General features: G+C 39.9%; 1 protein-coding gene across 5 annotated transcripts in view; it reads left to right on the top strand.

Moving 5' to 3' along the window:
• The window catches only part of RASGEF1C (RasGEF domain family member 1C), a 71,626-nt gene extending 58,571 nt beyond the window's left edge, over positions 1-13,055 (top strand). For all 5 annotated transcript variants that reach the window (XM_063168768.1, XM_063168766.1, XM_063168767.1 and 2 more), the window contains 4 exons: positions 2,598-2,693; positions 2,843-2,966; positions 4,961-5,033; positions 5,433-13,055. In XM_063168768.1, the coding sequence (XP_063024838.1) occupies positions 2,598-2,693; positions 2,843-2,966; positions 4,961-5,033; positions 5,433-5,457 (318 nt within the window). In that variant the 3' untranslated portion in view covers positions 5,458-13,055. The remainder of the gene's footprint in view (positions 1-2,597; positions 2,694-2,842; positions 2,967-4,960; positions 5,034-5,432) is intronic.
• The last annotated feature ends 533 nt before the right edge of the window (positions 13,056-13,588 follow it).

The raw sequence follows: 13,588 nt of genomic DNA, 5'->3' as shown, positions 1-13,588 counted from the left end.
TGGGAGTGTGTACAGCACAGCACTGTGTGTTGCTGCTGTCTGATACCGTGGAGCAAGAACAAGTCAGATCTCATTAACTGTCTTCTTTCTGCAGGAGGCAATTGTCCTTCAGCATGTGGGTGGGTTGGATGGCATGGAAGGGGGATAAAAATGGAGAGAAATATGAGTTTCTGGCACCAACCCAGGTTTTATGCTAGCAAAGTGCCTGGAGTGAAGCCAGTGTTAGACTATAATTGCAACCACTTTTGTTGCTTTTCCTACAGAAATTTGGAAAGCAAAACATACAGGGTAATATATTTTTATTAGGAAAATAAATGGTGACCAAAATACAGCAATTCCATGGAAATGTGTAGAGAATTCGTATCCTTGGGTATGTCTTTTAGCACCTTTTGGATGGGATGAGAACAAGCTCTGCCATATTCTGAGCTGACTGGGGGCTCTGCAGCTGCATTACCCTGGCATCCAGCCCACATTTGTGTACCTTTCCTCTCAGCAAGGCTTTTCCTTCATGTTTAGTACCACTAATGGTGCTGACCTTTCTCCCAGGCAGTGGAGCAGACAGAACAAGCTCACATCTGCCTGCAAAAAAAATATGTAGACAGAACCTGGCAGTGATTTCTAGCTGGGGATCAGTGTCTGGCTCCAGCTTTCTGTATCTTCCCTTTGTATATACCTTTTGAGACCACACTGGTTACAGAGTCATCATCATTTTTGGTAGAAAACAAACAACACAGAGTGAGTTGTATTCTTTACTCCAGGTTGATGATCTAGTTTGGGTAATATGAAAATAAATCCTGAAATACATTTAGTTCAGTTTGACTAGAAATTATTCTAATTGGAATAGGAGGGCTCAGCATTTTGGGAGGATAAGGCTGTGCTTTGTTTTCATTCCTGAGTTTTATCAGTGGAAAGTATCAGGATAAGTATCCAGTGGCTCTTGGGGCATCAGTCCAGGCTTTTTTATGGCTGTTTGCAGTGACATTACAGAGTTTATCTGTGGCTGTCCCATGAGAAAGCCAGCAGAATGCGGATCTTTAAAAGTTTACTGAATGTGGTAATTTAGCTAGAACAGAAATTGGCTTCCATTTTCACAACACACAATGGCAGTAGCTTGTGGACTCCTTGCCTCAGTGTTTTCACTTCTATGGCTTGTTCACCCTCACTGGAGCATCACAGCACTGTAGCATCCATGTAGACTGGAAAATAACAGCTGCCAATCCTGTTCTGGGTCCATTTCATATCCTGTTACAGCTGATGTACAGCATGAGGTGGAATAACATTAATGAGATGGAATAACATTAAATACTTAACTAAGGATTGCTCTCTTGGCTGTTTTTGCTTATAATGAGGGCTCTTTAGCTTTGGTGCTGCTTAACAAGCTCCAGCTCAGTTAATATACAAACAGAGCAGCGGAAATATTTGGGCACTGCCATGCAGTGTGTTTGCATTTGTGTTCATGCTGGTTAAGTTTGTACTTGGTGGTTTAAAAGACAGACATTGCTGCCACAGGGGAAATGCTCACAGGGGCAGCTGCTGACCTTCAGCTCAAACCCCCCAGGCAGCCTTTTGCTGTCCCAGTGTCACTGCTGGAGAGGGGGGCAGTCTCAGGTTTGACTGTCAGCTTTCATGGACTGGTCCTTTGTGTTATCTTCCTCTTCCCTTTGAGCTGTGAGACAAAGGACCCTGAGAGAGTCTGCTTCACTCTAGATCTGTGCTGACGTTGAGGATGCACTTCAGGAGCACTGCTACTGCTTCCTGCTGTAGAACATCTGGCATAAAATTTATTATCCCTGCTTGTAATTCCATCAATTTCAAGAGTCCTACCCAGACTTCTTTTATAGCAAATTATGACCCAACTCTGATGGGTATGGGGGAAGGCTTGGGTCACTGCTAAATGCCACTCTGCCCTGGATGATGGTCAGGGCTAGTTTTGGGAACTACAGTGGTCTCTCTGGCTACTGTTAGCAGTTTCCTGTCAACCAGCTTAATATTTTCAATCCTGTTGTCTGCAGGTTAATTTGGAGAAGCAGGTTGTACTAATCAGGCACCAGGAAGGAAATTACATGCCTCAAGAGGTAGCTGTGCATGGAGGTGTTGAAAATGAAGGAGCTCCTGATTAACTGTTTGTAGACAAGTCCTTCTCACCAAATTTTAGGCTGTCTTTCCTTGTCCTTGGTTCTTGGGTTCCCACCTGTGTTTAAATAGAGCAATTTTTGTGTTCAACATCTCTGCTTATAAGGACACAACAGGAAAGGGAAGAGTTCTGCAGTGTTATTTTGCTCTTTGCTGTTTGATGTTGTCATCAGACAGTGATGTTGTTGATAATAAACGGGGCTTTTAGCACTTTCTTAGTCATGTTATTGTGCTCAGTGAACATTGTGTTCAGTTCACTTTCATCTCAGCATACACTCTCCTGGTGGCTGAAGGTCTCTCTAGACACTGCTGCCCTTTTGCTGGCCTGTAGCTGTACTGCTTTTCAAGTGCACAGCACACTGAAAAGTTAATACTTTATTCTTCTCTCTCCCAATTGAGTTGTTCTTTCATGCAGAGAAAATACTGAACTGAAAAGATAATGGCATTGTCATTTCTCTCCACAGATTGTGATCCCCTTCTTCAGCCTATTGATCAAAGACATTTATTTTTTGAATGAGGGATGTGCTAATCGCCTTCCAAATGGACATGTCAACTTTGAAGTAAGATCTGAAAAATGTTTTTACCTATCCCATTCTGATAGCTGAGGGACTATCTGAGACTATTAGCCTGCAATTTTCAGTGCAGACCATCAAACACTGAATATGAGGTAATATTACTATATCTGAGTGGAATGATTTTATGTTTACAGAAATTCCTGGAACTGGCTAAGCAAGTAGGAGAATTTATAACATGGAAACAAGTGGAGTGTCCATTTGAGCAAGACCCTAACATCATCCACTACTTGCACACTGCTCCCATTTTTACTGAAGATGGTAAGACTCTGTACAATCACACATCACTGAAAAGGTCTCTCTTCATCACTGCTAATTAACGCCCTGATCCATGCTTTGGTGATCTCTCTCACTGTCCCAGCTGTTTCCTGGCTTTCCTGCCAAACAGCTTGTTTATGCCCAGGCTATCAATGTTTTTGCAAACACAGCCTTCCAGCACATGAAGTTGCTGCCTGATGGCTTTTCTCTTGTCTCTAGCTTTTCTATAAGGCACTATCTAGGAAGCTGCCATTGTGGCCTTATTTTTTTAATCATGAATTGAGGCCACACAGGCCTGTCATGGGCTCCCGTGAATGTCAGCTGTCCCTTAGCCACTCATTGTGTGATTGATGGAACCAGAGCTAATCCCTCTCACAAACCAATGCTGTCATCTCTTCAGCAAACACTGCTCAGGGCCATGGAGCCCAGCTGACCTCCTCCTCTACAGCAATGACATGTTATATAGAGAAAAGAATTTTTAAGAAAATCTTTTCTATTCATTTCAGCTGTAGCTATGAAAGCTGTTCTGAAATTATTTCTCTTGTCCTTTTATGCATTTCTGTCCTCATCAGTTTGGTATCAGCATGTCAGTGTGTGTCACTTCATACTGGTTTGCGTCAGCTGCCTCTCTATACATTGTCACGCACAGAATTGTCTGTAGCAACCTTCCCAGAAGCTATTCTGGTGATGGGTTTATTTCTTCTTCATTCCATAGGCAATTTTCTGTACTAATCCAAGGTAATCAGACCAGACAGCTTTTATTTCATAGAATACTTCAGAAAGCAAAGTACTGCTTCTAAAATCCTGCCTAAATCTTAAGAATGTCTGCCAAAATAGAATAATTAATATGATTAATATGTATCAAAAGGAGATAGAATGAAGGCATTTCTTCTTGATTTAGGCTCTAAAGGGACAGAAAATGAAAGTCAGGGTAAAAGTATAGTTCTCAGACTACTGGACTAAAAAAGAGTGACCTCAACCCACTAATTGTATGTAGATTTTCTCCCTCATGTCCTCCCTATATTCATGCTGCTTTTGTGAAATGCCCTTTGCAGAAGCCACAGGAAACCTCCCCCCTTACCCAGGGGCAGTGCAGAGTAGAAAGAACTGCCCTGAATGAAAGGTGGGAAGAGATCTGAGGGAGATTCAGCAGTGAAATGCAGCTGTACTGTGCTTGTCATGATGTGGAGGAATGGTCAACACTTGAATATTAAAAGACAATGCATTTGTAGCACAGACTTGAATGGTGAGATGGTTCCAGCAGGAAAGAAAAAAGGCATCATGAAACAGTCAAATGAGGAAATGTGTGTGAACACAAATTACAGCCTGTGATTCTATGAAGACAGTGAGATATTATTGCACTGTCAGCTTTTGCAGAGGAGACTCTACAATCTAGACTTATTTTTCTGTCATAAAATACATTCTACAGTATAAGGATTTGCAGAGGGAACAAAGGAACAGATCATTTTCTTTCACTGCATTCCTTCTCTGGTTTCTGTAACTCACTTTTACCTTGACAGTTTTGTGTATGCATTTAAGATACCATGTTCCCATAAGCTTTAAATAGATTGAGGAACATAAAGTTGTGTTATGTGATGAGAATATCCTTAGTTTTTGAAAGCTTATGTGTTTAGGTGTCAGCTCTCACTGTGTCTTTTTTAAAGTTCATATAACTCTTGAGTAGCAGTGCTGTGATGGAGGAAATTGGCCCAGATCTCTGTATGCAAAACCAGAGACCACTCAGCTGCTTAATATTGTAGTGAGAAGGTGATGCTAACATATCTGGGCTCCTTTACTGTTCCATCAAAATTAACTAACAGCTTTGCAAGGTAGACCTGTGAGCTAATAAACATCAGTGTCCCACTGATCACCAGCTACCCGAGGGACCATGAAGTTTTACAGTTTCTCTTTCTATGTGGTACAAAAGGATGTACAAGAATGCAGAGGGATGGGGGTTCCTGATGCTATTGGAAATAACACATATTTACTGATTCCAGGTTTGTATCTGGCTTCCTATGAAAGTGAAAGTCCGGAGAACCAGACAGAAAAGGACAGGTGGAAATCCTTAAGGTAAACTCACATTTTATCAGCTCATTTATAAAATACCTCCAAACAGCTGCTCTGATACTTCGTTAAATCTTGTGAAGCGCAGATGTTTAAGCTGTAACCCCTGAGTGAGGTCTCTTCCATTTAAAACTAATTTGCAGAGCTAAGGCTGCACTGATAAAAGCTCATTTTAATCTCAAATTATCCTCCCTGTAAAGAATACCCTCAGCTTCCTGTACCCATGCCCAAGCCTGATACAGATGAAGAATGCTCCAGGTCAACTGGATCTTCCAAGAGTTTACAACTTTTCTAAGAGATGTGAAATGGTTTGATATAAATGAGAACATGAGGAGAGTGATTAAAACAACCCAAACCTTTAAATTTGCTTATTTAAAAAACTATCCTTATGTTTTACTTTTACAGATCCACCATTTTAGGAAAGACTTGAAGATTGAGAGATTATTGCAGTAGGTCAAGGAAAAGAAATCCGCAAACATTTTGCACTACTGATTCCAAAGATGCCTGTTTGGGATTTAGACAATTTCTTTTGTTTGAGTTTTTTTGTTGGGTTTTTTTGACTGCCTAACATGATGGATGAACTGGATTCATCCACTGAAATCAACAGAACTGTGTGCACAATGATGCTTTTCTAACTATGAGACAGAGAGAGGAAGGACAAACAGACTATTTGTGGCTGTGCCCAAACTGCATCAGGATCACTGTAATTTTGCCTCTGAAGGAAAATGCAAGAAAACCAGAGCAGGGAGAATCATGGTACTGCAACAGAGAATGGAAAAGCATAAAAAAGGAAAGCAAAAATACACAAGAGTATTTCAGAAGCAGGCGCTTCAGACAGCAGTTCTTTAAACCTTTGAGGATTGTAAAATTAAATCAAAGACAGACAACAGCAATCTGGTTAATTGCTGAATGAAGAAAAAAAGAACTTAACCTTGCATCAGCAGTCCCCCAGCCTTGTTGAACAAAGCACTGACTGCTGCAGGTTGGAGCGTGCAGGGATGAGGACTGACACTGCTCACACACCCGTCTGTCACACATAGGCCACATCAGCATGGGAACATTGTCCTGACCCCATGGATTTTTACAGAACAGCCTGGAGTGTGACTCTTGCTTAGTTCATCTTCCCACCGCTGTTGTTGCTTTCCTTACTGTGAATCTGGGCCGGTCTAAGGAGGGCACAGAGGGTTGATGGTGCTGCTTGAAGAAACCCCCACCACTCCTGAGGTTGAATGAAGAAGCAAATGACTCTGGACTCAACTTACCTCTATTTAATGTATGTAGTGTATTCCCTAAAGTTATTGATGCTGAGTTGCATCTTTTAAGGGGTTTTATCACACTCAAAGAAAAAAGGTACTGCATTACCATTTCTATGGGGTTCCAATTAACACAGTACTGTTTATTTTGTAACATGATACTTAGGAGGATGGGGGTTAATTGCTCTGAACTTGGGAACTACATGGTATGCTTTAAGGAGACAAAGGGTTTCAGACTGGAATGAATGCACTAAAGAATTTGTCATTCATGAACAGATAACCATTTTTGTCTTTTTTAATTTTAGGATGTAAAATTCACAGTTTCCTTACAGATAACATGAAATAGGGACAATGTCTTGTGTTTAAAGCTGTACAATAATCAAGGTGCTACTGTAATAGATATATTAAATGATAATGAACTATATTAGATTCAAAACTAAGCCCTAACAGTAGACTTATTGTTTGTGTGTGGAAGGAATGTTCCTAACTGCCCCAGGAAAAAAAAATATCTCAAAAAGCTTAAATGAAACCTCAATGCCACATCATACTGAACTTTGCATTTTTATTACTGACTTGGTGCTACCTTTGCAGATATTCCAGTCCTTCTCTCCCTACAACAGAAAGGTGTAACCCTTTTTTTGAAATCAGTAATAATTTTATTTCAGCACAGAGTGATTCCAAGTGACTGTGGTGTTTTGAAAAATTAGGGTAATCACAAAACCTGGCTGTGTTGGCCTATTCAGCCAGAAAACTGGAACTGCTCCTGCCCTCTGCCAGGCCTCAAAGCTGTCCATGCCTGAGTGAGCTGTTGACCCGGGGGCATGGGCAGGCTGGTGTTTGAGGGCAGCAGCCTGGGAATGCCCTGTGTGGTGCACTCCAGGTTGGATGTGTCTGCAGAGCAGTTCTGTGCTGGGTTATGGGAGCCCAGTCTGGCTCACTGAATCCTCTTGTGCTTGCTGACCTGAGCAGGATGGATTCTTCTGGATTTGCAAACAGGGCTTGAGGCAGAACTTCAGGTCTCCTTTTCCTGTAGATCTGCACATGAATTCTGATGGGGGGACATAAAACTCTAATGTGTTTATTCCAGCTTTGTATGGAAGAACTGAGGATGTAAGGATGGTACAGCATCATTGCAGCCATGGAATGATGACTGCTCTGCTGATACTGTGAATCTGCTGTTTGTTAATTTTTGTACATGAGCTGAGAGCTGTACAGAGGAACTATACATATATAGCTCTTCCTTCAGGCAGAACCATTTCCAAAATGAAGCCATTAAAAGCCTGTTAAATTTCAGATGAATCCAGAGCAATAACCATAAACGTATCTACAACAATGCTTAATGTTTAAATGTGTTTCCTAAATGATAATTTTTTCTTCCAATCTGCATATTTTTAACAGGCACAGTGTGACTTCACAGTGGAAATATGGGGTTTTTGCTTATCTGAAACCCAGTGCAGGTGGATGGGCCCTTTCTTAAAACCTGCTTTTTAAAATTCAAATCCTCACTTCTTTTCTAATGAGCCACTAGAGGTTGGTACAGATGAGATTAAAACCTGTGACAATTAATTAAAATATGATTTCTCAATATAATTCCTTATATTTTGGGGCACCTTCCATGAATTTGGGCAATTTTGCAAGTACAAGTTAAAGTAGATCTCCTAAAGTTTATCAATGTTGCAAACTAAACCACTTTTGTAGTCCAAAACTTTCAGACCTCAGTGCTTAAAATGGAAGCATAAAGGTCAGATCTAGGTGGGTATTAAGGGCTTAGTGGGAGTGTCAGAAGCACTAAATTATTCTTAAGCCTTTATGTAGTCACACATTTGAAAGGTCTTTTTTCAGAGGTGCTAAACATCCTCATCTCTTGGGGTGTACTGAAGCAATTATTGCTTTATAGATGTGCATGGCACATTAATCTGTAGTGTTTGATCTCCAGAGACATTCACTGCTCTTTGCAAAATGTTTTGGAGATGAGAGTACAAAACAAAATGAGTTTAAAAAACGGACTTCAGGAGACATAGCTTGTCTTCACAGAATTTTGTAGCTGAATCCTTTTTAAACAGAAACAATGTAAGCCTTAAGTTGCAGCTGTCAGTGGCATTTCTAATCGATCTGTGGCCTACCCAGGGTGAACAGCTCCTGGCAGGAGTGGGGTTAGAGCCTTGCTTCACCAACAAGCACCAGTACAGCTGAAAACAAAGAATGACAACTTGGGCAATAAATTTCTCCTAAAAATGTATTAATATTACATGAAAATGAGAACATGTACGTGTCTAGTATCTATTTTTCTGGCTATAAAGGCATAAAGAACTCCTGCCATGTTGAAAGGAAAGGATCACTTCCCACTAGGTACTAAACCACTCTAAGGTGTGCAGTCATTAGACCAACATCTAGACAAGTTACTTGTAGTAATGTTGTGGCTTTCTAATTCTGTTTCTTTGGGTGGATTCACTCCCTGGCAGTTGCTTGAACTAATGCTACACAGAGAGCAGAACAAAGCTAGACCTGTAGGTCTGCAGTGTTGGTATCAAACCCTAAGCTGGTAAGATGTGAATATGGCACAGTCCTGCAGAAGCATTAACCTAGTTTCTGGTATACTGCAGTATTTTAAAAGACCCAAATACATGAAATCACTTCTGCATCTCTTCCAGTGTAATCAGAATGGTAGCAAAAGTCCCATTTTTCCATGTCTTGAGTGTGCCATCCTGCAATGCAGGGATAGGTGTAAAGCTCAGTGTAAAGCAAGGAGGGAATTGTGTGCCTTGAGCTTCTGTGAAGTCAGTAGATGAACTTGCTCAATGCCTTTTGAAAGACACTTAATTGTATACAGTGTTGCCCTCAATTTCACATCCACATTGATCACATTACCAAATCAAAGGTGCATGGATATAGGGCAGCTGGGCACAACTAAATTTTCAGGGCAGAAACTCAAAATGAGTCAAGCATCAAGCATCCTGTGCCCAGAGTACCCCAATTAGACTTCATTGTTCCCCCTCAGGCAATGAACACAATCCTGTTGTACATCTCTGGAAGCTCCCCATGTGGATAGAGCAAACTGTGATCTCAGCTTCTGCTAAGATGTCACTTTAAAAAAGTGTGGACAGCTGCTAAAGCACTTCAAATAAGAAACAAATTAAATGTAGAGATATTTTTCTGAGCTCAAGAACATTTATGATGTGGTCAGTGGTGATAAGATAATCACTCATTTAAAATTAAGCTGTCCCTTGCTGATATCTTGGTTATTTCATCATGTTTTATTGCAATAGTATAATGCACCTTTTTTTTAAGCACATGAGCACTGGTTTGCACATGACTTTAAATCCAGTTTAGAACAGAGCTCAGATCACTGAATATGTAATTGGAATTATCAACTGAAAAGAAATGTTAGTAGAAAAAATAGTTATGTATATCAATGTAAAAATGTTACAGAGTTAACAGTCTCTGGCCTAGCAATGACTGTGTTCCATGGAATGAGACTGATTCCAAGCACAGCAATGTGCCAGAGGAAAAACTCCAATTAATTTTGATGGGCTTTGGAGCAGTCCTGCAATTATTAACTGGAGTTTTTAGTTATTCATAGGTATTAAACTGTATTACCAGCTGGTGTAGTCTCTGTGCCAGGTGCAACTCTCAGAGGGGAGATGCACTTAATAGTCAAAGTCCAGCCTTAGCAAAAGTTTTCTTTGACATTGTTGAACTTTCAACAGCAAATTCAAGGACTAAATCTGATCCAATGAATTAATTCATGTCTGAGTGCAAAATTTCACTTTCTGGCTTTAAGAACCTTTTTCTCTTTTTATACTGGTAGAAATTAGCCATAATGTCTCAAATTACTCTCTCGCTGGAAATTAAACCCTCTTTGATTGTGAACTGATTATCTCCATTGTTGTAGTTGCAGAATGGGGTTAGGGAGTGACAAGGAAACAAGGAAGAGCCCCTTTGTTACTGTGGGCCAAAGCTGTCCTTTCTTTTGTCCTTTGTAACACCACCTGTGGAGTGGAATTCCCTCTGTAGGTGGTGCAGGGCATTCCTGAAGTGTGGGCACCCAGCTTGGCATGGCAGCACGGGCACCACCAGGGGATGATCTCAAAGCTCAGTGCACATCCACAGCTGAGCCTGCACTCTGCTTTTCTGGGACACAGCCCTTTTGAAGGAGAGAAAGTTCTTGGAAGTTCACCTGAGGCAAAGCCTTCCTTACCCACCCAACAGAATGATTACAAGAAAATTCTTTGAACTAAAAGAAGTTTTCTGTAGTGGACTTAAAACAGTGAAGAGTTTGTTACTTAGTTGACAGAGATTTTAAGGTCTAAGAAAATAACTATTTAAAAATTATGATAAATACTTAGATGGTTATTAACTTTCATATTTCACTGCATGGTGGCAAAGTGGAACTAAATATCTTCTATTAATACCAATGGCAGCTAGGCAGGCAAAGGCAGGAGAGAATAGTGAAATACTGGTGCAGAAAATGTTACTAATAATTTTGGTTTAATATTGGCTAGAGTGTGTCCCTTCCCCTGAAACCACTGCCCCCTGCTCTGTGAAACAGCTGAACTAGTTACCTTGTTAGATGGAACAGATCTGAAGTTTAATCTGGCTTGTATTAATTTCTTTTACAATTCTTTCTGCATATTTTCAGACAAGCAAAAAATACTAAGTACACTAAACCTAATGCCCATACCAGGCATCACATCCTGCATTGTTACATTATGCCAGTGTAGCTAGGGAGCAGATAGCTCGTATGGCTGGTATTTCATACACTCTGCACGGGTGCAAGACACTGAAAGTCAGGCAGCAGCCTCAGCTGCAGAAAGAAGCTGAGAAAGAGTCACTGTGCCGAGCTCCCTGCCCTGCTCCGTGGCCAGCACAGGCTGGAGTGCTGTAAATTCAGAGTGGCTTGCACTGCTCACTCCTCCCTTGATGCCTTTCCCTCCACAGAAGTGGTATTTTGCTCCATAAACAGCTCTTGCAAAATGCCAAAGGAACATTTTTCTAGCTCTCTGCCATACAAAGGCTCTGTATTCATACTCCACATCTGTCATAACAGAATAAGAATCCTTCTCTCTTTTCATCCCCATGGCCTTAAAACTGCCAACCCAGATTAATATTGCAGTGTAGCAATGTTCCCAGGCCTCCTAGAATGCAGAATATTTAGGAGTTCAGAGCTCAGGAGTCCTACAAGTTAAATGTTAAATGTTTGTAAAGGAACCTTCCTTCTAAAAGGTGCAAAGCTCCATCTGATGGAATTTTGAACAGAAAATAGTCCAGCTACCTTTCAGAGCAACATAACTTCCTCAGTAAGCTATTACTGGTCAGTACTATATCACCACTTTCATTATTGAATTATGCTTCTAAAATTCCAGTCTTTTTGAAATGAATATATGATGGGTTTTTGATGATTGGTCTGTGGGCAAACAGAATAGAGAAAATGGGGGCTGTAGTTTAGGCTGTTGACATCATCTGTGTTTCTTTAGCAGCCCAAGCTGGGTTATCACTTACTGTCTGTCCTTGCCTTGAACTAGGAGTTGTTCCAATATAATTGTCCAAATTATTAAAACTCAGTGAAAGATGCACATGCAGAGCTATTAAATTCAAGTGTTTCAAAGTCTGATTCTTACAAAGGTACAAGTGCTTCCCTTGGGGGTTTGTCTGTAAAAACATCATTACTAGTAGACAACATAGATAGAAAACAAATTATCCTCTGGCTTCCAGAACTCTTAGCATTCATCAGCTTATGAAGGTGAAAGATCGGATTTTAAGAGTGACTATCAACTATTTAAACTAAACTCCAAGAACATAGTATTTTTAAACTATTAGAATGATACTATTTAGTCACAGACCTAAAAGCACAGAGTAAAAATGGGTAAGCAGAACTATCTTTATTTTCAGACTGAGAAATTCAAAGGTTGCAGGACAGGCCCAGGGCTACCTGGGAAGCATGTCCTACCCAAAAAGATACCAAAATTTTAGTTTTACATTTCTTCTGGTGTTAATCTTTTTTACAGCTGTGCTTAGATAAATGGGAACTAAATTATCACTTTAGGTTTTAAAAATTATCAAGCTAAGAAATAAATATGACTTAAAAGAGTGGTATGTATTAATCATGTGAGTGATAGCAACGAGGAACTGTGCTTTTCCTGTATCTTTTTCATTAAATTAAAATTCATGTTGTGATCAGCATTTTCAGGTCAAATTTAAATCTCTCTACCATAGAATCACAAAATTAGAATCATTTAGGTTCTAATTTACCTTAAAGGAAAGGACCTTTAAGATCACCGAGTCCAACTTTTAACCCATCCATAATACTCAAACCATGTAGCTTTGTTAGAAATTCCCAGAGTACCAACACTTTATTAATTGCACAGGCAGGAAACAGTAAAGTTACTTGAAAGTGGCTGTTATGATTTTGTGACTGTACATAGATCTTGCAAAATGTTATTGGTAATATGCATCCTGTAGCCCACATAAACACTGCGAGAATAGCATGGTCATTGTTACGCTTTATAGCTGTTGTGGAAAATGTCTTAACCTGCATTCATGCTGATAGTGCCCATCCTACTCCCATGCCTTTTTATACAGTTGTGGTAAGATTGTTATGAAATCCTTTTGTCAGTCATGTTCCAGCTAACTTACCTATGTATAGAATTTATATATTAAACCCCCCTAATTTATACTGTGTTTTAACAGTTTGCCTGAACTGTCTATGGTTTCTAAATTTTGTAATGTGAGTGTCAAATAAGAATAATAATTAAAAAAAAAGGTTTGTCTGTGTGGATTTTTTTTCTTTGGTTTTATACACAGTAAGGATTTCTACAGGATAGGCTGTGAAGGAACTCACATTGCTTTGAAGGAGATGTCCCTGACTCTGCACAACAATTAATGAATATGTGTGTAGGAAGAAACGTGTAGTTTCTGCTCTTTCTCATTTCCACTTTACTGCTTCTCTCTCTGTCCTCACACATGAAATTCAAGCATGTGCACTGCAAGGAAAGGAGACAGATTCACAGTTCCCATAACAAAGTATTTTCCCAAACAGGAATTGTAGAATAGAAACTTCATAATAATAGGAGAAAAAAGCTGAGACTGGGTCTGAGTGTTTTAGTTTGTTTCTATAAAACTCTGTGGTAAAACTGATGTTTAAATGTATTCTTTTTAATATTTGTTTTGCTGATGGTAATACAAATAATAAACTGAGAGGTGCTACTGAAATGAGGGGCCCATTTCGGTAACAATGTAGAGCAAGAGACATCTTGCTCTACATTGCTTAAAATTCTTTTAAATAAAGAAGAAAGAGGCTTAGAGGTAAAA

The sequence above is a fragment of the Melospiza melodia genome, chromosome 14 (genome assembly GCF_035770615.1).
Source record: "Melospiza melodia melodia isolate bMelMel2 chromosome 14, bMelMel2.pri, whole genome shotgun sequence".
Taxonomy (NCBI): domain Eukaryota; kingdom Metazoa; phylum Chordata; class Aves; order Passeriformes; family Passerellidae; genus Melospiza; species Melospiza melodia.
The sequence above is the reverse complement of the archived record's forward strand: the minus strand, read 5'-3'. Positions and strand labels throughout refer to the sequence as shown.